At 46.6% G+C, this 26681-nt stretch overlaps 1 protein-coding gene across 1 annotated transcript in view; it reads left to right on the forward strand.

Moving 5' to 3' along the window:
- SLC43A1 (solute carrier family 43 member 1) overlaps positions 1–20336 on the forward strand; it is a 318420-nt gene extending 298084 nt beyond the window's left edge. The window contains exons 13-15 of the mRNA XM_078674204.1: positions 9642–9715; positions 11641–11764; positions 15007–20336. Of these exons, the coding sequence (XP_078530330.1) occupies positions 9642–9715; positions 11641–11764; positions 15007–15189 (381 nt within the window). The 3' untranslated portion in view covers positions 15190–20336. The remainder of the gene's footprint in view (positions 1–9641; positions 9716–11640; positions 11765–15006) is intronic.
- Positions 20337–26681: the final 6345 nt, after the last annotated feature.

Genomic DNA, 26681 nt, shown 5'->3' on the forward strand with positions numbered 1-26681 from the left:
TGCCGGTAACTCTGCCCTCCAGCCTCAGATCTATAACTCACCCATGCAGGTAGCCACCCACTTCTGCCCTTAAATACTCATTCACCTCTGCAGGTAACTCTGCCCTCCAGCCTCAGATCTATAACTCACCCATGCAGGTAGCCATCCACTTCTTCCCTTAAATACTCATTCACCTGTGCAGGTAACTCTGCCCTCCAGCCTCAGATCTATAACTCACCCATGCGGGTAGCCATCCACTTCTGCCCTTAAATACTCATTCATCTCTGCAGGTAACGCTGCCCTCCAGCCTCAGATCTATAACTCACCCATGCAGGTAGCCACCCACTCCTGCCCTTAAATACTCATTCACCTCTGCAGGTAACTCTGCCCTCCAGCCTCAGATCTATAACTCACCCATGCAGGTAGCCACCCACTTCTGCCCTTAAATACTCATTCACCTGTGCAGGTAACTCTGCCCTCCAGCCTCAGATCTATAACTCACCCATGCAGGTAGCCACCCACTTCTGCCCTTAAATACTCGTTCACCTGTGCAGGTAACTCTGCCCTCCAGCCTCGGATCTATAATTCACCCATGCAGGTAGCCACCCACTTCTGCCCTTAAATACTCATTCACCTCTGCAGGTAACCCTGCCCTCCAGCCTCAGATCTATAACTCACCCATGCAGGTAGCCACCCACTTCTGCCCTTAAATATTCATTCACCTCTGCAGGTAAATCTGCCCTCCAGCCTCAGGTCTATAACTCACCCATGCAAGTAACCATCCACTTCTGCCCTTGAATACTCATTCACCTCTGCAGGTAACTCTGCCCTGCAGCCTCAGATCTATAACTCACCCATGCAAGTAACCATCCACTTCTGCCCTTGAATACTCATTCACCTCTGCAGGTAACTCTGCCCTCCAGCCTCAGATCTATAACTCACCCATGCAGGTAGCCACCCACTTCTGCCCTTAAATATTCATTCACCTCTACAGGTAACTCTGCCCTCCAGCCTCAGATCTATAACTCACCCATGCAGGTAGCCATCCACTTCTGCCTTTAAATACTCATTCACCTGTGCAGGTAACTCTGCCCTCCAGCCTCAGGTCTATAACTCCCCCATGCAGGTAGCCACCCACTTCTGCCCTTAAATACTCATTCACCTCTGCCGGTAACTCTGCCCTCCAGCCTCAGATCTATAACTCACCCATGCAGGTAGCCACCCACTTCTGCCCTTAAATACTCATTCACCTGTGCAGGTAACTCTGCCCTCCAGCCTCAGATCTATAACTCACCCATGCAGGTAGCCATCCACTTCTGCCCTTAAATACTCATTCACCTCTGCCGGTAACTCTGCCCTCCAGCCTCAGATCTATAACTCACCCATGCAGGTAGCCACCCACTTCTGCCCTTAAATACTCATTCACCTGTGCCGGTAACTCTGCCCTCCAGCCTCAGATCTATAACTCACCCATGCAGGTAGCCACCCACTTCTGCCCTTAAATACTCATTCACCTCTGCAGGTAACTCTGCCCTCCAGCCTCACTCAGATCTATAACTCACCCATGCAGGTAGCCATCCACTTCTGCCCTTAAATACTCATTCACATGTGCAGGTAACTCTGCCCTCCAGCCTCAGATCTATAACTCACCCATGCGGGTAGCCACCCACTTCTGCCCTTAAATACTCATTCACCTCTGCAGGTAACCCTGCCCTCCAGCCTCAGATCTATACCTCACCCATGCAGGTAGCCACCCACTTCTGCCCTTAAATATTCATTCACCTCTGCAGGTAAATCTGCCCTCCAGCCTCAGGTCTATAACTCACCCATGCAAGTAACCATCCACTTCTGCCCTTGAATACTCATTCACCTCTGCAGGTAACTCTGCCCTGCAGCCTCAGATCTATAACTCACCCATGCAAGTAACCATCCACTTCTGCCCTTGAATACTCATTCACCTCTGCAGGTAACTCTGCCCTCCAGCCTCAGATCTATAACTCACCCATGCAGGTAGCCACCCACCTCTGCCCTTAAATATTCATTCACCTCTACAGGTAACTCTGCCCTCCAGCCTCAGATCTATAACTCACCCATGCAGGTAGCCATCCACTTCTGCCCTTGAATACTCATTCACCTCTGCAGGTAACTCTGCCCTCCAGCCTCAGATCTATAACTCACCCATGCAAGTAACCATCCACTTCTGCCCTTGAATACTCATTCACCTCTGTAGGTACCTGTGCCCTCCAGCCTCAGGTCTATAACTCCCCCATGCAGGTAGCCACCCACTTCTGCCCTTAAATACTCATTCACCTCTGCCGGTAACTCTGCCCTCCAGCCTCAGATCTATAACTCACCCATGCAGGTAGCCACCCACTTCTGCCCTTAAATACTCATTCACCTGTGCAGGTAACTCTGCCCTCCAGCCTCAGATCTATAACTCACCCATGCAGGTAGCCATCCACTTCTGCCCTTAAATACTCATTCACCTCTGCCGGTAACTCTGCCCTCCAGCCTCAGATCTATAACTCACCCATGCAGGTAGCCACCCACTTCTGCCCTTAAATACTCATTCACCTGTGCCGGTAACTCTGCCCTCCAGCCTCAGATCTATAACTCACCCATGCAGGTAGCCACCCACTTCTGCCCTTAAATACTCATTCACCTCTGCAGGTAACTCTGCCCTCCAGCCTCAGATCTATAACTCACCCATGCAGGTAGCCATCCACTTCTGCCCTTAAATACTCATTCACCTGTGCAGGTAACTCTGCCCTCCAGCCTCAGATCTATAACTCACCCATGCGGGTAGCCATCCACTTCTGCCCTTAAATACTCATTCATCTCTGCAGGTAACGCTGCCCTCCAGCCTCAGATCTATAACTCACCCATGCAGGTAGCCACCCACTCCTGCCCTTAAATACTCATTCACCTCTGCAGGTAACTCTGCCCTCCAGCCTCAGATCTATAACTCACCCATGCAGGTAGCCACCCACTTCTGCCCTTAAATACTCATTCACCTGTGCAGGTAACTCTGCCCTCCAGCCTCAGATCTATAACTCACCCATGCAGGTAGCCACCCACTTCTGCCCTTAAATACTCATTCACCTGTGCAGGTAACTCTGCCCACTGCCTCAGAGACCGGCGATTCTCCAATTATCCTACAGAGAGAATCTTGATGTCATTGAAGACAATGGAGGCTGACATTATGCATAAACCTTTTATTGCTGCCCCAACATGCAGCCCTTTAAAACCATCAAACACATCCTAAACAGAACATTCAACTCAGAATATTCGAAACAGTATATAACTCCATGTCACTATGGGGGCAGATGTATGAAGCTCAAATGGGTTCGCAAACGCCGAAATTCGCAGAATTTCGGTGTTTGCGAACTCATTTTCGCTAAATGGTATGTATGTAGCAAATTTTAGTGCAAAATAAGGAATCACAAATTTGCGATTCCTTATTTTGCGATTTCTTTAAAGAAATCGCAAATTTTGCGATTCCTTAAATGCAATGTATGAAGCACCCAAGTTGTGCGATTTCTCATTAAGAAATCGCAAATTACCAGCAACTTGAAGTTGGTGGTAATTTGCGATTTTTTTCACAAAAGCACTTTTTTGCATTTGTGAAGGTGCCATTTTGCGCACATACATGCCCCTAGGGCATGTATGTGCGCCATATGCGCACACATGTGAATTTCAGGGGTGCATCAGGGTGTCCTTATGACACCCTTGCACCCTTGAAATTATTCTCAATTTGCGATTCTCAAATTGCGAATAGCAAATTGAGAATAACTTCACCTTCATTCCTATGGGCCTCCTGGCCCATAGAAATGAATGGGAAATTATTCCTTAATTGAGATTCGCAATTTTCTAATCGCAATTAAGGAATTTTAAGAAATCGCAAAAAAAAATCGATTTTTGTACATACATACCAATTTGCAAATCTCAAATAGCGATTTCTAAAAAATCGCTATTTGAGATTCGCAAATCTGGACGTCGATACATCTGCCCCATAGTCGTAGTCTTCTTCTAGGATGCGACGAACAAAGGATGCTCCTTTTGCATGACACGAAAACAATTCTTACAATCAAATGTTATCTGAAAGGAAAAAAATAACAGGTCATAAGAAAATCTTGGTCAAATAAATGTGCCTTTCACACTGCAAAGTCATGACAGATTCATGATAAACCATTAAACACACAAAAAGGGGGAGAGGGCCAAATTGTTTATACTCCGATACCACAGACCCCCTAAAAAGGACTATGTTTGCAACAACAGTGGATATACAGAGTTTTTCAGAAGAGGGTAAAGGGAAATTCCCAATTTGGAAAAAACTGCCCTCACTCACATACCGAAGTATGTGACATGCTTCATCATAGGGCCTGCTACAAACGCCCTGGTGTAGCCACATCCAGGGCGGAGCATTAGGGAGGGGAAAAAATAATAAATGTCCACGCTACAAGACGTACAAAACAATACGTAAATACGTACAATGAGTGACATACATAAAAGATACCGTGAATAGAGGAACACCTCGTGGATCAAAAGTGCGACACAAATAAGTGCAGTAAGGACGTGTGTTAAAACTGATTAGGGGTGCCAAAAGAAAGAATTACTTTATTAGAACCAATTATGGTACCCTTATCAGGATTAAAAGAAAATAAAGGATGGGAAAATGCCTTTTTGAGAAAATGAGGTTTCTCAAGGCTTCCCTCCTACCACCGCTCGAGTCAACATGTTTCGACCATAGATATGTGCCCCAAAAGGTCACCCTGGTCTTCTTCAGGACTGTCGCAGTAGGATCCACCGGTTACCCTTGTCTTAGTAAGATCCTTGGGTAGCCCAGCTAGGTGTAGGTCACTAGGATCCGTACTCTGCTGGGTCTTTTTCTAAATTAGTGGAGGAAGTATCCCCATATGAATCATGGGAAGACAATCACTAAAAGAGAAGAAAGAGAGAAGAAAAGAAAAGAAAAGAGGGTGAGTGAGTGTGAGTGCTACTCCCCCACCCCATTCAATGTGGTCTAGAGAAATCTCTCTTAAATAGTCCTGAGTATTAATGATACTCTCAGGCTAGTCTCTGTTCTATAGTAATTCAAAACAGGTTTCTCACATACTCATTGGATCTTTCATGTAAAGGAAGTGGTCATAATCAGCCACTCACAATCTATACGTCGACAATAATTTACGAAGTATAATATTTTGCATGACAACGTGACACATACACACCACCACCACCCAGCCCCAATACTTCATACATCCACAACCAACCTATCCAGATGCTCCCTACAATTGGAACATGTCATGAGACTTAAAAATTAAGTAAAACAAGAAGTACGATAAGTCCATTGCCCAGGTGAACTCACCGAGTTTAAGCAAGTCAAAAACTCGAACTGATGGTCGCCCGGGGAGTTTCTTGCCCATGAACACAATCTACATGCAGTGAGAGGAAAGTGGGAGTCAGTTTGCTCGCAATAGTTAATTAATTTCTTATTTGTGGCAGTTACACAAAGTACAGTGAGTTGCCGTTGCTTAAAGTATCCCATCCGCTGCTCTTACCGTTCAGTACGGCAATTACCGCCAAAGCAAACCCGAGCTCCGAACCACCGCGAAGTAGATGAAACGCGGCGTTCCTTGCTCCGTTTATTCAGTGCGCCAGGTCGCTGCACGATGACGTCGTCCCGGATGCGACATTGCGACGTCAGCTCGTGAGGGAATCTCGGCCTCTGGGAGTTGTAGTTCCCCATAGCCGGTCCTAACTCGTGTGATACATACAGCCCGCAGCGGCGTTCTAGACCAGGCCACGCACATGTGAGCAGACTGCGCATAGTTTATGGACTGGCCTGTCTTCTAGGACACAAATGCGTCAATTTCTTGCGCCTGCCTCACAGCAGGCGTAAGACTGACGCAGGCCCTTTCACATGGGGCTTGCCCCATGTGAAAGGACACATTGCTGGAGTTGCGTCACTTTTGTTTCACACTCCAGCAATGCGTCACTTTTGCACCTACAGATACGTCAGAAATACTGACGTATCTGTAACTCCTTGCGACATGATGCATCATACAGTAAATATGATGCATCAGGAATGTCGAAAGGAGTGCGCACTGAGAAGTGACGCATCGCTGCTTTCACGCAGCGATGCTTCACTTTTCATAAATGAGGCCCCTGATCTGTAACAACTTACCATTCTATAGGAGAGGCCTGCCTTGAGCTACTCATCAAGGTGCTTTGCTACCTCTACTGCAGGAGCCCCCACGGGATCCAAACTCCTCTCCAAGCACCAACCACAGCTCTTATTCCACCCTCCTCTGTACCATTTCCAGGTTTCTGGTGCTGATGATTCATCAATAATCTTTTGGCCTCTACTGAAAGGCCAGAGTACCTACCAGAACACCTGAAATCCTTCAAACAAGAGGGTTCTAGAACTAAAGGTTGATTCTCTCCCTCTGAACCCGCTAAAAGGCTTGCACTCACTGGCATCAGGTGGGAAACTTTTACTGCTAATTTCATTACCCCAAGAAACAAAACCTGAGAGGTCCAAAATTGAGTTACTAGAACAATGCAGCATCCTTTCCCCCCAAACCTTCAACAAAACTCTCTGGATCAGTGCAAAGGAGGGAAAGCATAACGTTTCACTAATATAGCCTTAGAGCCCGACCAAGAGGGCTATACCGGCCATTAGCAGCCCACCTCAGCGTTAACAAGGGAGAGGGACTTTAATGCCAGTATAGGCGAGCTACTAATAGCTATGACGCTATTTGAACATTCTGCCACTAGAGGGCAGAATGTTCTAACAAATAAAACAAAGGCCTCACAGAGCCTGAGGGGATTAGCCCGAGGGGATTGGTATCCCCTCAGGCTCCCTGAAGCCTTTGTTCACAGCCAGAGCTGTGAATGACAACATTGGAAGGTTTGAGGTCCGGGCTTATACTATAGCCTTATAGCCCGCCGTAGAGGGCTATACCGGCTATTAAAGGCCCTCTCCAGCGTTAAAGGCCCCGAGCCGAAGGCGAGGGCCTTTAACAAGGGAGAGGGACTTTAATAGCTGTATAGCCCAGCTACGAAGGGCTATAAGGCTATTAGAACATTCTGTCACTAGAGGACAGAATGTTCTAACAAAAAAAACAAAGCCTTTTGGAAGAGGATTGGAATCCAGCCAGAGCTGTGAACAAAGAAACGTTGGAATGTTGGAGCTCCGGGCTTATAACAGCCATTATAAGCCCGGAGCACTCCATTGTTTTCAATGGAGCTCCCAAAATTCCAATGTTCTAATAATATATTGTTGCGCTAAATTATTACGTGTACTCCCCTCTTGCTCAGGAAAGCAACTACAGGGCGTAGCACCATGGTGAAGCACCAGGGAGCTGATGACAGACCAAACGGAAAACAGGAGAACTGGTACAAAATATCTTTCCAACTGAATCGTAAATATTTCTGAGAACTTACGTCCATGGAGATTATGAAGTAGGCGTCCTTCAGGTCCAACTTCACTAACCAGTCTGTCTGCTGTAGAACGTCTCTCAAAAAACATGGATCCCCGCCATTTTGAAGCGCGTGTATGCTGGAAACTTGTTGTAGGTTTATTACAAGCCACCAACCTTTGTCCATTTTCTTGACTAAAAAACTGTACTTAGAGAACCCTTCTCTGAGTCCACAACCTTTGAAATTGCCCCTTAGTGTAGCATCTGTGAACCCTCTGTATCTACTAGGGTAATTTGGTCCTGTTCTACGGATAACTCTCTTGGTTGACGCCTTTGGAAGGGGGTGGCCCAAATTTCTATTATGAAGCACTTCACGGTTTGCAACACCCATGAATCGCTTGTAATGCCAGACCACTTTTGGCTGAAAAAACATAACCTCCCCCTACCTTTGAGTTGGAAGAACCAAATAAAGGGTTGAGGCTTACCTTGATCTCCAGCTCCTTGGGATCTATCCCTGTTACCACGAGAGCGAGGGGTCCGTCCTCTTTGCGGGAAGGTATCAGTTCTGGCCCGAAAGTTCTTTCCGTAGCCCCACTGGTCCTGGTACTAGTACTGGGACCTTCGTAATTCACGGCCGATAGCCAGTCTCCTCCTTTCAGCCCTTCTAAAAACCCTGTTATTGAAAATGCAACGCATGTTGGCCTATGCCTTACTAAAAGCAGTAAACTCAGAGACATATTTGCCCAACGTTTTAACAAGATTCTAGACAAAAACTAGAAAACTTTGGTCACCTACAGTCTCTTTTTTGGCTAAATTGCCCAACGGATTAAACCTGATAAGGATGGCTTGTCTTCTCTCAGCTATTAGCCTAGCGTTGGTCCAAGCAGGCATAGAGCCCATTGGACCACCCCGGAGAAGCTTAACATCCACGGACATGTCCAGAATTCTGGTCTGCGGGCCTAGTGTTTCCAAGAATCTGTCCTGGGCCTGTTTAAGGCAGCGCTCCAGGCCTATCCCAGGGTCTTTCCCAGACTTAGATAAAAAGGCATTCCTTCTGGGTCCACATTTGGTGGTATTCCTGCTTTGTATCCAGGAATGGTCTTGGGCACTCAGCCCTCATAATGTTATGTGTCACTTTATAACCTGACCCCAAGCTCTGTTGTGAGGAGTGAGGAAGCACGTGTGCTACCCTCTGTAAGGTGGATTCTCCCCCCTCTGCCTGCGAGTCACTTTTTGGGACTAACCCTGCATGTCACCCTTTTTTTAAGACCAGAGGGATTGCTGCCAGCAGTTTGCTGCCAGACCTGTCAAATTTAAGACCAGACCTGTCAAATTTAAGACCAGAAGTTTAAGACTAGACCTGTCACTTTTGCGGCCAGAGTTTGAAGTGAAGGTATCCCTACCTACTACTCCTGCGTGTCCTCCAAAAAGGTGGCACGGGCTGAAGGAAAGATGCTAGGAAAGCACGAGACATGAGCCGGCTATTTAACAGGCCCGTAATATATGCATGCAGAGAAGGGCCAAGCCGTTTTTTTGGTTGGAAGGGGAACCTACTTGCCACGTATAAGGGAAAACAGGAGCGCCGAATACGGCGTGAAGCAATCAAACAAAGAAACAGGTAACCCGACCATAAATTGGAGGGGCGAAGCCGAGAAACAACCACAAACCAACCAGTGAGTAAAGGTGATAAAGACACACAGTACAGGTTTCCATAACAGCAGAGAAAAAGTGTGTATCTTCTTTAATAGCAGCATATAAAAGAGGACTATGACAGTGAAGTGAAGTTATATACTGTTTTGAATTTTCTGAAGTGGATTGTTTTGTTTATGATGTGGTTAATGTTCCTTAAAGGGCTGTATGCAGTAAAAGGTTTATGCATAATGGTAGCCTCTTGTAATGAAATGCATTCACCTGTGCAGGTGACTCTGCCCACTGTCTCCAGGAATTCATTCACCTGTGCAAGTCTCTCTGCCCTCACAGTAGTTTATTTGCTACCGGTATCCCAGCCCTGTACTCCAAACTCATAACTCACCGCACAGGTATTGCTGCCTCCATCTGACATTATGAACTTACCCTTGCAAGTTACTCTGCCCTCTATCTTCAAGGTGCTGGTGAACCCCTTATCTCTCTCAGGTTAAGAGCACCTCTCCATGGAGGTCGTTGCTAGTTCCAGGACTCTGTCTCTTGTTTTTCCAGGGTGTGCTCTCGCTCTGCTCACTCGCTCTCTTTTTTTCTCCCCAGTTTTTGACGTTCATCCTGCACACCATGATCCGTGGCTTCTTCCACTCGGCCTGTGGGGGGCTGTATGCAGCTGTGTAAGTATTCAAAGTTCTCAGTTATTTCTCGCAAGCTTAGAGTGGGATGTACCACATGTGGGCTTACTCCCTCTAGACATGGGTTCCATTCAGGAGAGGCCTGATAACATGGATCTAATTAGGGCAGGCATGACACCAGTACATGTTAATTACATACGAGTAGGTGCTCCATTTCCGTATCGTGGATACGGGTGCTGTTTCGGGTGTAGGCTGTCTTCGACCTTGATACTAGTGGCTTATCATAGCTCCATCTATATTAGAAGACGGTTCATCTGTACTGATTACTTGTATTTTGTCATTAGTGGCCCATCATAGCCTCATCTACATTGGAAGACGGTCCATTTACATAGATGTTCAATATTTTTTTTGATGTGAAAGAATTTCGCCCATATTCTTATAGGGATATAGAGGTGATTGATCTGGAGTAACCCTACATAGACGCACCCTAGAATCCGGATTTCACTTGTTCCCGTCGATGACTCTTGTATCATCGGATATTTGGCTCCATCAATAAATCTAGTCGTCCTGATGAAGTTCTCATAATAGGAACGAAACGTGTTGGCTGTTGTCCTATTTGAATATATAAAGAAGAATAAAGAATATTGAAACATAATACATTGGCTGATCTGTGACTCCATCCCTGGTGCTGCCTCCACGTTTTTTTGAAGTTCTGTCTCTGGGTATCCAGTGGGACCCAACCGCAGCAGGTCTCGGAGGCTATTGGCATAGGACTTGATACTTTTGGGACTGTAAGATTGAGGTGCTCAACATTTAGTCAGCTGTGGGGTCGTTTGCTTATTTATACATACGAGTAGGTGTCTGACGATGCTACACGCGGGTTCAATTCACGCAGGCACCTGATAATGCTAACCATGGTGAAAACATCCCTTACCCAGCAGGCAGAACCACAACGTGCCTTTACTCCGCAGTCACTACCTCAACTGTGACATTACCACGTGTTCCTTTACCACGCGAGTCATTACAACGACTTGCTTTAGGGGATGCGTTGTTAGACTGGTGTTAGATTTTAAATCCTGACTGGAGTTGGAATAGCAATTTATACTACTTCAAAGTCGCAGTCGGGGTAGTGATTGCGGAGTAAAGGCATGCGTGGGAAATGCATGCGCAATTCATCATACATCCCACATGGGTTCCATGTGGGCAGGTGCCTTATGATGCTACGAGTGGGTTACGTTCGAGCAGGCACCTGATGATGCTACGAGTGGGTTACGTTCGAGCAGGCACCTGATGATGCTACGAGTGGGTTACGTTTGAGCAGGCACCTAATGATGCTACGAGTGGGTTACGTTCGAGCAGGCACCTGATGATGCTACGAGTGGGTTACGTTTGAGCAGGCACCTAATGATGCTACGAGTGGGTTACGTTCGAGCAGGCACCTGATGATGCTACGAGTGGGTTACGTTCGAGCAGGCACCTGATGATGCTACGAGTGGGTTACGTTTGAGCAGGCACCTAATGATGCTACGAGTTGGTTACGTTCGAGCAGGCACCTGATGATGCTACGAGTGGGTTACGTTTGAGCAGGCACCTAATGATGCTACGAGTGGGTTACGTTCGAGCAGGCACCTGATGATGCTACGAGTGGGTTACGTTCGAGCAGGCACCTGATGATGCTACGAGTGGGTTACGTTTAAGCAGGCACCTGATGATGCTACGAGTGGGTTACGTTCGAGCAGGCACCTGATGATGCTACGAGTGGGTTACGTTCGAGCAGGCACCTGATGATGCTATGAGTGGGTTACGTTCGAGCAGGCACCTGATGATGCTTCACGTGGGTTCCATTTGGGCAGGCGCCAGATAGTGCTGTACATGGGTTCTTTTTGAGCAGGCAGATGATGACGCTAAGTCTGGGTTGCTTTGCCAGTCCTTAATTCTTTCTCTTCGCTTTGTATCTTAACGGACAGCTATCCCTCCAAGCATTTTGGGACCTTGACGGGCCTGCAGTCGCTGATCAGTGCCGTCTTCGCTCTCCTACAACAGCCGCTGTTCATGGCCATGGTGGAACCTCTGCACGGAGATCCCTTCTGGGTAAGTAATGTTCTTGGGGTGTTGTTACCTCAAGGGGAGACGGTGTAATCCAGTAAAAATCTGTCTTAACTAGCAGTAAGTCCAGGGTGCCCTTTCCAGAAGCTCAGGGGTGTGACTTGTACCCCAAAATCTATAATTGAGAAAGTTCAGGATGCTATTTCACCAGCAGGGGGCAGAGTAACTGTGGAAAATATAATCTTTATCAGAGGTTTGGGCTAGGATAGCTTCTCCAGATGATGCATCTCTGACTAGCTGTCTTTTCGGCACATCGCTTCTCTACTAGAGAGGAGTGAAATATAACTAGTGTTCCCGGTTTTATGATATTTATTATTTTACCATTTCCGTCTGTATTTATCCATATTTTTTTTTTGGCCATCTCATTGGAATTTATCCATATTTATTTTGTGTTTTGAGAATAAATGGAGTCGTGAAATAGTATATTTCCACATTTATTTAACTCTTAGTCGTGCACTCGGATGTGGATGCCTGTCACGTTTTAGCAAATTAAGCATCCACATATAACAAAAAAACACTAAACGCACAGGTACATATTAGTGTTATAATACAAATATATGTTAACATATGCCAGTATTTAAGGAACTCTCATCCTGTTTTTGAACCGCCACATGCTGTCTGTCGTCTCAGTTTTTGCCTAGAGAACATGGAGATTCTCTCACAAGAACCACAATTTTCAGTATTTTTCCACTTTTAAAAATAAATACAGACAGGAAACACATTGGGCCCGATTCACATAATGAACTTAAGACTCAAGTTAGTCTTAAGACAGACTTAAGACAAAATCCTAACTTCTGTGAATGCCAATAGTAGTAAGTGCATTCTGTGAATACCTAAATAGTAGTAAGTTTAGGATTGAGTCTTAAGTGCATTCTGTGAATCCGCCCCATTGTTTTCTGCCTTATGTATCTGTAGAAATCTGTCAGCCTTAAATATAACCTGCTCAGAGACACTGATCCTACTCAGTTTATTTTGTTTTCTTGTACAGTTTTTAATCAACCTTGCAATGCAGTTAAAACATGAAAGAGAAGAAAGCGTTCAATTTGAAATCCCTTACAAAGAAGGTTTTACTTATACATAAGTTATGGTCTCTGAAGTTTAAAATACACGTACCTAGTGTCATGGTGAATCACCACCCTGAATTTTCTTTAGAATAATCCCAATAATTCCTTGATTATATATATGGGCCATATTTCTAGATTAAAACACAGTCCTGGGCACACGTAATAAGGATATAACAATGGTGGAAATGTCTCGTATTGTACAAATATCTATGGCCGACACCAGTGTATTATTCAAATGTATTTATTGATGCAACAACGAAAAACAACCAGCCAACAAGTGTTTAGTCACATGAGAGAAGTATCCCGTGACTTCTTCAGGGCTGGGGAAGGTACAAAACACTGAGTAAACTAATGGGAAATCGTAGAGTTGGTTGTTGCCAAACAATACAACATAAAACATAAACATAAGTTAGGATTTAGTCTTAAGTTAAACTTAAGACAAACTTAAGTTAAACTTAAGTTTAACTTAAGACAAAATCCTAACTGAAGACTACTAAATGCCTTCTGTGAATACCAAAAGTAGTACGTTTATGATTTTGTCATAAGTTAGTTCTGTGAATCGGGCCCGCAGTTTATCAGGCATAGCGCTTAGATACCCCCGGGTTTAAGGGGCTTCATATATTCATTTCTGATTTAATTTAATTCATTACCTACATGTGCGGAGACCACTGCCACCTTAGAGAAAGGTAATTGAGGTGGAGGTTCAGGCCGTACGTTAGTGAATAGCATTTTGTAGTAGTATTGGTAATGCTGTTGTAAAGCTTCAAATACTGCAAAGTGCAGTTGAATTACACCTTGCATAGCTATGGATATGTATGTGTAGGATGGGGTGGCAGAAACATGTAAAGTCTAAATAACACATAGTTTTAGAAGAGAGGGTTGCTTTACACAGGACTACTGCTTCTCATACTTGTAATCAGAGTTATGTAGGGAACTTGTTCACAGAGAGGTCACTTTTTAGACAGGCAGTTATGCAATGTGAAGAATGATTTATTTTTTTTTAATTAAAAAAAAGACCATATGTAATATGGCCTATTTACAAAACACCAGATGCAAACATGGAAAAATGCTGCACAGTTGAATTTCCTCACAATTGGAAGCACTGGATGAAGTTTTATCAGTGATGAAAGATTAATTTGGATAGTGAAATGTATGTTTATATGGTTTATAAAAATGTAAATAATCTATTTAGTAGAATTTTAAATATAGGTAACACATTGCTCATCCCTCTCATTGCTTCCACCTTCTCTTACGCTTCTTTTTAACTCTCACTGTGTTCCTCTCGTTCCTTTCCATTTCGCCTTTCCTCTCATGTTCTCTCCTTGATCTTTGTCTTCGTCATGTTCACCCCACTTTTATTCTTGATGCATTCTCTTCTTTTTATCTTTTCCACATCACTTTCATTGTTCTCTCTCCCTTCTCATTTCCTTCCTCTTGGAGTTGATGTTTTTCTCTTCTTCCTTTTATCCCTTCACATTTCCTTCTTCTTTCGCTCCTCACCTTCTCTCTCACACCTGCACTCTGTCTATTTATACTTTTGCACCCTTCTTGTGCATTTCTCCATCCCTGTGTCCTCCTAACTCTAACCATTACCTCCCCCTTGCATCCTTGCCCACTCTCTCTGCTCTTTCAACCCTTTACTACCCTCCTTCTCTCCCTTCACTACTACTTCTCACCACTCCTCTTCTTCCCTCTCTTGCCTCTTCTCCTATTATCTTCTCCCTTTCCTCTTCTCCCGTCTGTCAATAGCCCTCACTCCTACTTCCCTGATACCTTACTTCCCCTTCCAGTACTCCCTTCATTGCTTTCTCTCTGCGCTCAACCTCCCTGTTACCATTGCATCTCCTGTTTCATCGACCGCTGCTCCTACCTTCTCACGCTTTACCACCTCGAACTCCCTTTATCTCCTTTCTTCTATCATCCCTCTCCTTCCATTCACTCACTTTCCTTTCTTTCCATTTTCACCCTTCCTTTCTGGAACCCACCATTACCCTCCATCTCTCTTCCCTGTTTCCCTCACCCTACCACCGCTCAACCACCATTCGTGCCCCCTTCATGCATCAGACCACTACCTAATCCCCTTCCCCCTTCTTACTTTGCCTTTTTTGCTTCTGACCCCCCCTTACTGTGTGTTTCCTAACTCCAGTCCCCTAATCTCCACAGGTCAATGTTGGGCTCCTGGTCTTCTCTTTCTTCGGCTTCCTGCTTCCGGGATACCTCTTCTACTACCGCCGGAAACTGATCCGGGAGATGGCGGGCAAGGAGGCGCTGCTGGCCGACGGCGCGCACGTGAAGCTGCAAGAGGCTGAGGGCAACGGGACGCTGTCGAGGGACACCACGGCGTAGAGTCATCCAGGGACCACAGTGAGAGGTGGACAGCCGGTGTCAACGTTTCACCCCTAGGGAGAGGTGGAGGGTGCCAGCCTGAGCGAAGACTCTTGCACCCCCACCGTTAAGGACAAGACTTGAATTAGGGCGCGCCAAAGATGGACAAAACCACCCCCCACTCCGCAGTTCGGACTTTTGTATGCGTTCTTCGGTGTTAATTTATCAGTATATTTTTGTAAAAATATTGATATAAATTCTCTGAACACTGCCACGATGGAGTGCTTTTTTGCGTTACAATATTAATGGTATTTTATTGGACACTTACGTCGAACACATCGCAAACATGATAATTCTCTCTTAAATGTAAGGTCCTCAGACAGCCAGGAGGACATCACAGTGACTGGCAACTTCATGGCGGACTGTCTTCTTCATCCAACAGACGTCGTGGGTATCTCCCTACAGTGGGTCCAATCAAAAGGTCAGCTGGGTCCAACCCAATCTCCCCAGAGACACCCTGGCTACTTCCCACCCCAGGCTGTTTCCAGCCCCCCCAAGATCCTCTCTCCAGCTTGAATATAGTTATATCGCACGCCCCTAGTCACATCACGCAGCAGAACCACTGGAATACTGAAGTGGTGGTGAAGGAGAAACCTTAGAATGTTGAACAGATATAACATGGCGTCCTTACTCACCAACCTGGTCTCAATGTCTCATGAAGCCCCTTACACCTCCATTCAAAACTAACAACTGAAACTCAAATTGTCCTCCCGCGGTGAACTTCTAGTCAACATCTAGTCACCCACTTAACTAACTGTTTAGGCAAAGCAGGCATCTAGATTTCTAACATTTTGGACTTATCCATGACTTACACCAAAATCAATTCTCCAGTGAACACTTTTGATGACAGCACTAGGCCTGGGCAGAGTTCAGAGAGCTCCGCGAAGTGACCGAAAATCTCTGCTATGCTACGCGGAGTTCCGTGAGCAGCCGGAGTAACACAGTAGGTCAATCTTCAGGTGCGGGAAAATAGAAAGGCTGTGGCATGAGAGACCAATTCGGCGACGAGCAAAGCAATGCGTTATGATGTCAATTCACTTTTAGAAAAACATGGCTAAACATTAATGAGTATTCATAAGTTAATTTAAAAGTGCGCCTACGGTTGTTCATCCCGCGGCTGACCCCGGAGCGCTGCTGGTGCGTGCAGTGGTGGTTGTGCAGGGTCTTCTTCTAGTTGGCCCGCCAAGAACCCTAAAGCATTGTTGGCCGAGAGCAGTTGCAGCTGTTCTGCGTAGAGCTGCGGCGGTGTGTGGGACTACCGGCTAAGACAGCTCTGGCCCAGCCTGTGCCACAGTGCGGACGTTGGAAAAGCTGAGGCTGGAGGCGCGGCGTGAGGAGTGAGCACGCTGCTCACAGCATGTAGTGGCCTTCAGAGAAGCCAATGGCATCGTAGGTCGTTGTGCTCGGCTGGCTCGGGCCCAGCCTGCACCGAGGTGGGGAAGCCGTAGAAGCGTGGTCTCTCGCTGGAGCCCCTCTGCTGAGTGCTGTGTGCTGTTGAAGTCTTCGCGGGAGGGAGAGGTGAGAGTGAGGAGGGAAGAGAGGCAGGCTTGGCCTGGAGCCGCTCCTCGCCATTGCGGATGAAGTGGCAGCGCGGCCCGTAGGAGTATGCAATACCCGCTGTGTGGAAGGTGCGGCACAGCTCCATCTTACATGTGGGAGGCTGTGCGGCTCATGATAGCCAATAGCCATGTGCTTATCGGCATTGACTTGTCTCCATAATTGCATGTGTTGTTTTCACCATAGGGCTGACGGAGCGAGTTGATCTGAGCCGCCTGTGGCCAAGCGTGTCATTACTTCAGTCTGAAGAGAAAGACTTCCGGTGTCTGTCGCGATGTGAAGGGTGAGCACGAGAGTGGCCTGCTCTAGTAACCTCCGTATTGCGGCAGGGGCGGGGTTTATGCCAAACTCCGTACTCCAAGCGGAGCGCAGAGTAACAAAAACTCTGTGAACTCCACCAGCAGAGCGGAGTTTACAGCCCAGCATTAGACAGTACTGCCAGCTCAATGATTCACAAGTGTGATTTAAAGTCTTGCCTAATGTTACGTGATGTTAACAGCATTTATATAGTTCAAGACGACTCACTCCCGAAGGAGTATCTTGGCACTAGGTGAAGACAGATGGAAAGAGCGCTCTTCAAAAGATCCAGAACATTTTTTGTAAACTTCCAAAATCAGAACAGGAACCAAGGCTATACCAGTGGTACAAGGCTAGATAAGAAAAAGAGCGACCACACTACCTAGCGGTACGAATGTGGTGCAGCCTTAAGAAGGCTTTATCCAAGAGATTTTCCAGATCTCGCTGGAGTCTGCTAAAATGCAATGGCGCTCCTCGGTGCCGCACGTGTATGGCTGGGGCGATAAGAATGTCAAATTACTTCATAATTTAGTATCCTATCCCAAAGCCAACCGCATTATTCCAGAGATTCGGGCTGAGACTGGGGCCCACCATGTCACATCTCAAGCCATCACCGAACCTTCACTAGCTACTATGTGGCCCGACCTCCTCAGACCTCCTTGGTGGATTTGTAGGCTGAGAACGAAACTCGCCTGCCAGAGGCTCTGGACCTTCCCTTCACCCCAGAAGAAATACATGGGGCTATGTCGCTGTTGCACTCCGGCAAGACGCTCGGTCCCGATGGCTACCCCCAAGAAAGCTATGCGGCCTGTCGCAACACATTGGTCCCATACTTAACGACCCTGTTCAAACACGTGGTGGATTAAGGGTTCTTCCCGCCAGAGACGGATGTGGCCACTATTGTAGTCATCCCAAAGACACAGGCGCCCTCCCCTGATTGTGCCGATTACTGCCCTATCTCCCTCATCAATACAGAAGTCATAATCTTTGCCACCACGGTGGCCCAACTGCTCTGTCCCCACCTGAACAACCTGGTTTACCCGGACCAATGCGGTTTTATGCCTTCCCGGGGTACCCGACACTGCATACGCCGCCTCCACCTCGCCCCTGCACACCGACATCACCTCACCCCGTAGCTGGTATTGCTGTTTATAGACTTTGAAGAAGCACTTGATACAGTGGATTGGACTTACCTCGATGAGGTGTTAGAGAGGATGGGTTTCGCCCCCCCCATTCCGGCGCGTTATCCAGGTACTCTACTGTAAACCGAGGGCACGGGTCCTCATTAATGGCGTGTTATCCGAGACATTCCCTATCCAGAAAGGGTCAGGGCTGCCCAGTCTCGGCGCTTATATTCGCTATGGTGATGGAACCCCTGGTCTCCCTCATCCGTCAGGATTCCCTCATCCACGGCTGGGCCTGGGATCCGAGTCACACTGACAAGATAGCCAATGAGGTCCTTCTTTTTTGGGGGACCCGGAGAACTCTGGCTCACGATGCTTGGACGCCCTCTCAGCCTTTGAACGGGTCTCCGGCCGTAGGCTCAACCCAGCGAAATCCACGCTGGTCCCCCTTCATCTATCCCGGGGGTGCTTCGACTGGCAAACAAATATCCCCCTACGGAGGCAATCATTCAAATACCTGGGTGTGTGGGTCGCCCTCCTCCCGGAGCTCGAGTGGGCTCTGAATATCACGCCCTTGGTCGCCGGAGCCGAGGTGGACCTCAGGAAATGGCAGGAGCGCCCTTTTCAAAATGATGGTCCTCCCCCGTTTCCTGTACATCCTACAAAATATCACCACCAACCTCCCAGGCAGTTGGTTTCGGGAACTAGACAGTGTCTTCACTCGGTTTTTAGGGGGAAGCAGGAGGCTGCGGCTGTCCCTAGCACACTGCCGCATTCCTCCCTACGACGGGGGCATGGGGGTCACTAATCTTCACCTCTACTACTTGGCCACGAGGCTCATTGTGATCCATGACAGGTTCGCGGGCGGCTTGTCTGACCAGGGGTACCGGGTGGAACTCAGGTCAATGGATCTTACACAGGTTCAAGCATACCTGTATGGGAGCCCAGTGCGACAGGCTCTTCCCCCCATCATTAGGACGGTGCTTATGGCCCGGCGCACAGCCTTACGCCACATAAAGTGGTACCCAAAACTCACCAGACGCCCCTGTGGAGCGGAGCATGGTTGGGGGAGGCCTCATCTCTCCAGGATTCCCGGCGATGAGATCTTGTCGGAATCTTGCTATTGGGGGACGTCTGGGTGGGGGACCATATCAGATCTTTTGCAGACCTACAACAACGTCACTCCCTCCTTCCCTCACAATTTTACAGGTACCTACAACTCAGACATGCCCTCCACACACACATTCAGTCTCCCACTGCCTTTCCGGAATTTAGCCCCTTGGAGGCCCAGGTAATGATGGGGAACCTTAGCAGAGGTGGGGTGTCACGGATTTACTGATCCCTGGTGAACAACGGTCCTGCGTCCCTAGACCAGTTCCGTACCTGCTGGGAGCGGTGGCTGGGTCCCCTGGAGGAGGCGGCTTGGAGAGATGCCCTTTTGGCCCCCAAGACCCTGTCAAACTCCTCCAAATTGCTTCTCGTTCAACTCTATTATCTCCATGTGGCATACCTCACCCCAGCATGTCTGTACAGCGCCCAAATGCAGCCCTCCCCAGCCTGCGTGCGTTGCAGCCACGCTCCAGCACATTTTTACCACATGGTTTGGCAGTGCCCCGTTCTTGAGTCATTCTGGGGGGCGGGGGGGGTTAGCGTGAGCTTACACGGGACCTGGGTTGGGAGGTCCCGCATGACCCACTGCGCCTGATCCTGGGGGTATTTGATGGCCTTGACGGATCCCGGGCAGACAAGAGCTGTCTGGGAACGGTGGTGACAGTGGCAAAGCGGGACATAGCAACACTCTGGTCCCAGGCTAAACCACCTACTGTGAGGCAGTGGAGGAGAGGAGTGGATTGGTGTGGAGCCCAGGAGGAGCCCCTTTTTGAGGCCCGGGGTTGCCCCGATATTTTTGGCAAAATATGGGGCACGTTTTTCAACGTATTGCCCGCTTGAGGGGTCCGGGTGTGTCGAATACATATATATCGTTATGCAAGTGTCATGCCCATTTCACCAGTGCCTTATGAGTCTCTGTCAACTTAACTCGATTGTACTTTATCCCGGTAATGTGTTTGATCTGATACCAATGTATTTTTGTTATAAAAATGCAATAAAGTTGATTATCAAAAAAAAGAAGGCTTTTTCCATGGACCTCATATTTCTGCTGGGACGATACCAAGAAAGCCTGGCTCGTAGGTAAGATGGGCCATTCCCCATGGGGGGTTTAGGAGTGAGCCATAGGAATTTAGTCAGAGTGCGCTTCCTGACAGGCATCCAGTGTAAAGCTTTGAGCATGGGTATCAACGGGGCCCCAACAGGAATTTTATAGACGAGGAGGGTCGCAGTATTCTGTACCAACTTTAGTTTGGAGCGAAGAGTCTCATTGGCTGATACAAGAAGTGCATTCCCATAATCTAGATGACTAATGATAAGAGCCTGGATCAAAGTTCTTCTAGAGCTCATGGGAAGCCATTGAAATACTGTTTTTAAGCAGCCGCAGCGTATTGAACCAGCTACCACAAATAGAGGAAACCTGTTCTTCCATGGATACATTGTTATCCACCAAGATGCCCAGGTTTTTTACAACCCTCATGGGGCAAGAAACCACCCTAGCTCTGTAGGCTGCCAATCATCTGATCAGAGTGGCTGCACTTTGCCAAACAGGAAAATTGCAGTCTTATCTCCATTTGATTGTAAACAGTTGGGGGTCATCCATGCGGCCCCATAACGCATGCAGTCGAATCTGACTTTAGACGACTCAGGATCCTGCCCAAAGGAAATGATCAATTGGGTGTCGTCAGCATACACTGTGATTTCAAAACTGGAAGCACGAACAATCTTTGCAAGCGGGCCATATAAATATTAAACAGGGTTGGACTCGGGGAAGGACCCAGTGGAACCCCTTTGTCTATTATTTTGGAATTGAAAGGGTGTAAAGAGGTCCCTTGGGTTCTATCGGCCAGAAATCTCTATGCCCATCTAGAGTCTTCCCATCAAGGCCTATCTCATACAGTCACTGAGTAGGAATGGAATGTGGGAGAGTAGTGAAGGCAGCTGACGAATCAAGTAAAACCAGCACGGCTGGAGTGCCTTTAGCCAACAGTAGTCAGGTGGGCGGTCTCAGTACTATGAGGGCCCGAAAACCTGATTGTGAGGAGCCCAGTACGCAATTATCCTCCAAATATTTAGAAAATTGTTTATTAACGAGGACTTCCAAAATTTTGCCTAGAAGAGGCAAAAGAGAGCTGGGCCTATAATTCACATGGTCTGAAGGGTCTGCATTAGTTTTTTACGAATAGGGATGACCAAGAAAGGCTTCCAAACCTGTGGCCTTTTAGTTGTGTCTAAGGATAGGTTGAGTAAATCTGTAATACAGGAAGTGAGCAGAGAGGAGGCTATGTAAGTAGGGCAATGCCTGGACGGACAGCCAGGTGTGACCTTCCTCAACATACCTTGGGCATGTTCTTGGGCGATGGCATCAAACTTTTCCAACTAGGCAGAAGCCGTCGGTGGAAATTGGTTCCAATTTAGTGAAGCTCTGGGTCTCCCAATTGGTATGTGAAAATTCTTGTAGATCCCAGAGGCCTTATCCTCACAGGGGTTAAGAAGGGAGTCACAGAGCTCCTGGGATGTCGGTATTGCTGGCATGCAGGCTACAGGTCTTTGAGTACTTTAAATAGTTCTTTCGTAGAATTGCCAGTCTGTTCAATCCTGTTTTGATGATGATCTTAGATTTACATAGCACACAGATACTCCAAGGAGTGTCCTGGCGCTGGATTCAAGGCTACCTTCAAAACACAGATTTTCCTCTTAATCTTGTTGAAAAAGCCATGTTTTTAATTTTTTCTTAAAGGTGGATTGCTTAGTTGTAGTACATAGCTCTAGAGGAAGTTTATTTCAGGTGACTGGTCTGAGATAGGAGATTTTTTTAACTCTAGCTGAATTGATCGAAGGAGGACCGTAGGTTTCTGGAATGGGACATGGTCACAAATCCTCTCTCTACGATCCCCAGTTCCAGTACCGCGCAGGTCGTTGTGAACAGGATTTGAAAAAGATCCTTTTTTAATAGGAAGTCAGTGAAGTGCCTTCAAATGCAAAGACATAGGGGTTCTTGGGGGGAAGATTGAAGAGGATTTGGGCTGCCCAATTCTGCACCACTTGCACCACTATTAATGATGTGAGAACTCCATGCCTCCCTAATCTTCATATCATATGTCTGATGGGCTTGTTTGTAAGGCCTTCTATCAGGGGAGGATTTAGTTCCGCACTATCTCCTGAGCTCAGATGAGTACCAGGTAGCTTGGGGTTTGAATGATCTATTGGTAGCACCTTGAGAAGGAGCCACCTTATCAACAGCTGAGTGACGGAGCTGTGATAGCTAGTTACAGCATTGTTAACATTGTCAAATGTGTGTATGTTCGGGTAGTGAAATGCAGCTTGGAAATTCAGAGGATTAATTTATCCACATGGTCTAATCACACTTCTACCAGCCATCATGGACCTGCTAGCAACAGCAGGCCCAGGTGGTTCAAAATCAAAACCAATAGCACAGTGATCAGTCCAAACCAGGGGCTTCGGGCTGTGTATTTGCAGAAACTGAGAATTAGTAAAAAGCAGATGCGAGGTATGACCTGCAAGATGATTAGGTCCAACAATCCTCTGTTGTAACCCTAACATTGAAGATCAGAGAAGAGTTGGCCTACATCAGTGTCCAATACATTTCCCCTTCGCCTCCATAGCACACTCATGCTCATTGCAGTCCCGCCTTATGCACTAGGGCAGCAGGAGGGACCCTCTTTGTTATTGGGACATAAATTGCTGCAAGGTGTAGACCAAACCTTCTCAAAAGGGGACCTGCCTCCAATCAAACTTAATTCCTCCCAAGAATAGCACTGTCTATGTCTAGTGATTGCTCCGCTGGAAAAGGATGCAGGGGTCCTTGTGACAGGCGATGGTCGGGCATGTACGGGTGCAGATGGACTTGCCTTTGGCACACCAGCGGCACGCCCGCTGCGCGCATCCACTCTTCTATTGGGCTTAAATAGAACAACGGGCTCCTAATGGGAACACTAGAGCGCTGACTGAACAAAGATGGCGGTTGTGAATGTCAACCCAGAAGTGAGAGTGGAAGCTCTCTCCGTACAAACGGTTAAAACCGGGGCGGATCAGAGAGCTGACCACATAAGCCAAATGATAAAGGAGGGGTCTACGAAAGGGCCCGCAACCCCCGATCCTGAGCCTCGTCAACAGAAACAACCACCCTCTACCAAGAAGGTAGAGCTGAGCTAAGGGCGCCAGACGAAACAAGAATAAAACACTACAAATGCAAAAATGACAAAAAACATAGCATGAGGATTTCATAAAAGTTTCAGATGGAAGTCATCAAAGAGTGAAGTGCTGGCAGGTTTAAAATAGGGTGCCTTGCCTTAATCTGCAATGCGTCTGGCGCCTTCATGGCTCGTAAATAGACCAACTGGCTCCAAATGGCTGGAGAAACACTAGACCGCTGACTGAACAAAGATGGTACTTAATTTGCTGGGGCCAGAGTTATGAAATGAAATACCAGCATTTGTAAAGCACACAGCTATCTCTGGAGAGGTTTCCCGGCGCTGGGGTCACTCTGGAAGATTAAGCAACCTATTGCCCAGAGTCACATGGTGCTGGGCATACTGCCGCCGGAGCCAGTGATCGAACCGTGAACCCTGTGGTCCAGAGTCAGGCACCCTAGCTGTTGCACCACACCTCTTATGGCTAGTCTTAAAAACAGTCAAGAGCATAAACGGCTACGAAAACAGTTTCTTATGAGTGGCTGTTTCCCCCTGCAAATGGCCCATGACAGGCTTCCGTCTCACTCAGCCTCTCAGCCTGGGGGCGTTAGAGGAACAAGGCTGGTACTCTGCTATCTCCAATCTCCATCTACAGGGACCTGCACCTGTCACCAGAAGTCTAGGGGGCGCTGATGTCCACTCAAAGGGATGCTGTCACCATGGCAACCGCTCTAGAGCGCTCCTTCAGGTGGGCAGGGAGGACATGGGGTGGCAGGACACCAGGTGTATTATGGATTGTGAAGCCATGTTATGCATGACTCCCCAACCACTGTGCTGCTGATCTACGTGAGGGGTGAGGATATTGGAGGCCCGCAACACAGAATATGCCCTGGTTAGGGCTCTTCAGCCAGGTATAGCTCGGTTACAGTGGCTCGGAGAGCCCGGGAATTGCATCCCTGCATGCCTAGTGTACTTAGGGCATCAAATACAAAAACAAAAAGATGATGAATGGAATGCGTGACCTAATCTCAGCCACTGGCAATCCCTCGGACTGCATTCCAATCCATCGTTATTCTGCACACCATGCCACCTCAGCTTGGACCCAGCCATATGCAAATCAGTCTTGACCCTGCTCCAATAGGAACAGACCAGCCGATGAGATAATGGATTAGGATGCGGCCAGAGTGGCTGAGAACTCAAGCATTCCATCCATCACTGTTTTTTATACCTGTTGGGCTCTGAGTGATGTCATTGAGAACGCCCAGTATGCAAATCTACAATGCCGGGGCCTGTGTTTCCCATCTGAAATGCAAATGAGAAAGTATCTTATTCTAAACTGCGTGATAATCCCTGCACTCACAAATGATTGATTTGGAGTTTTTCTGTTAATTGTGTAAGTGCTAAAAGCTCTTTCTCCACCACAGGATGGTCAACCGACTCCATCCGCCTTGTATATTTGAACTATAATAATCAGCAGAGAACATTGATGTTAATTATTAATGAGATTTTTTATTCACAGTGTCTTAGGATACAGATTTTTAGGTATGTGTTTAGCGGACCATTTTTATGCGTGAATATTATTTGTCAAAGTAAAACATATGGTATGTATTAGACTCATCTCTTGAGGGCCGTGATTCTACCTCCATTTCATTTTCCAATTTTTTTATTGTAAATAGAGACATATCTTCCTGATGAATAATTCCAAAACATGCACAAATTAATCCATAAATGAAAGAAATCCTGGATCTAGCATATTTATGAAGACGTAAATCAATCAAATAGAAGAAACACACATTGTGCGTGTAGTCAGGACGAACATTTCTAATGTTAAATTGTAACCAATCCTGTGGCATAGGCATAAAAGGCAACACATTTACACTATTCAAATAGGGAAACTCCAAATTAAAAAGAAACTTGAGCGTTTGGATTATCCAACAATTTATATTTTTAAATTTACTTTTAACTTTTGAAGCAAGTATCTTGAACGAGATTTCGTCTCCATCCTCCTCGCCAATGTAAAGATCCAGTCCAACGCAGTAAGTGAAGACGGTTATCTTTATTGGTAAAATGTAGTTAGAGGTACCTCCAGCTCTCTCTCCCAGCTTCACGGCTCCAACTCCTCCTTACTTCAAAGAGCAACATTCCATCCTGGCAACAAGCCTTACATTCCACCCCACTTAAAAGACTCCAAATGGACCTTTTTAATAAAGTTTATAAATACAAACAAAAAATAAAGGGAAAAATATGTAAATATAAAGGAGAAACATTTGATGACCGTAGTGATCAGCTCTGTACGTGCATGGAATAACAAATATCCACAGAGAGAAAGCCTTTCATGCATCCATCACCCACAAATTAATTATAATTGGACAATACTGTATTTTTACTTAATGAGAAAAATAAAATAAAAACCTTAAATTCCACAATGTGCAGGCACAAAGACCACAAACGGAGGAACAACATAAAATGTTTTTGCCCAAAAGTATTTTTTGTCCACAGATAAATAGCGCTAACTTAATGGAAACATTGTCATTGAATGACATAAAAATGTTCACACAAAACAATAACAAAACATAGAGCCTGGCCATTAATGTGTTTTGTAACTGATAGCACACACACACAAACACTTTAAAGACAAGCAATATCACACATACATACATGCCTTCAACAACCTTTCACTTACACACATACACAACCATCTCAAACCACGTGCATGCACAATGTTATTACAGACACACAAACTTTCAGAGGTGAGGATGCATGCAGATGGTGAAAACTGATCCATGTGAATACACTGTGCCTGGGCTGCACTAGCTCACAAGTGAGGTTCTCACCAGTGATGCTTTCACTGCTGTCCATGAGGTTGAATGTCACAATACTGTGTACAGAAATGTTGTCTGGCATAAATATTGTGCCCTAAATATAACTTACAAACTTATCATCTCATTGAATGCAGATATTCTATTATTACATATAAGATATTAAAATGCAATGCTTATGTCAGAAGATATTCTGACAATCTTGTGGTGCCCCCCCATCCAGAAGCAGTGCAATTGGGTTGTATGACGTTACAACGCATGCTTTTACCACGCATGCTGTTACAACGCAGTTTTTACAACGCATGCTGTTACAACGCATAGCGCTTTGGGGTGCTGGATAGTGAATAGTTTAATTTACTATTCCAACTCCAGTCCCGGTGGATAGTAGGGAAGGT

The sequence above is a fragment of the Lissotriton helveticus genome, chromosome 1_1 (genome assembly GCF_964261635.1).
Source record: "Lissotriton helveticus chromosome 1_1, aLisHel1.1, whole genome shotgun sequence".
Classification (NCBI taxonomy): domain Eukaryota; kingdom Metazoa; phylum Chordata; class Amphibia; order Caudata; family Salamandridae; genus Lissotriton; species Lissotriton helveticus.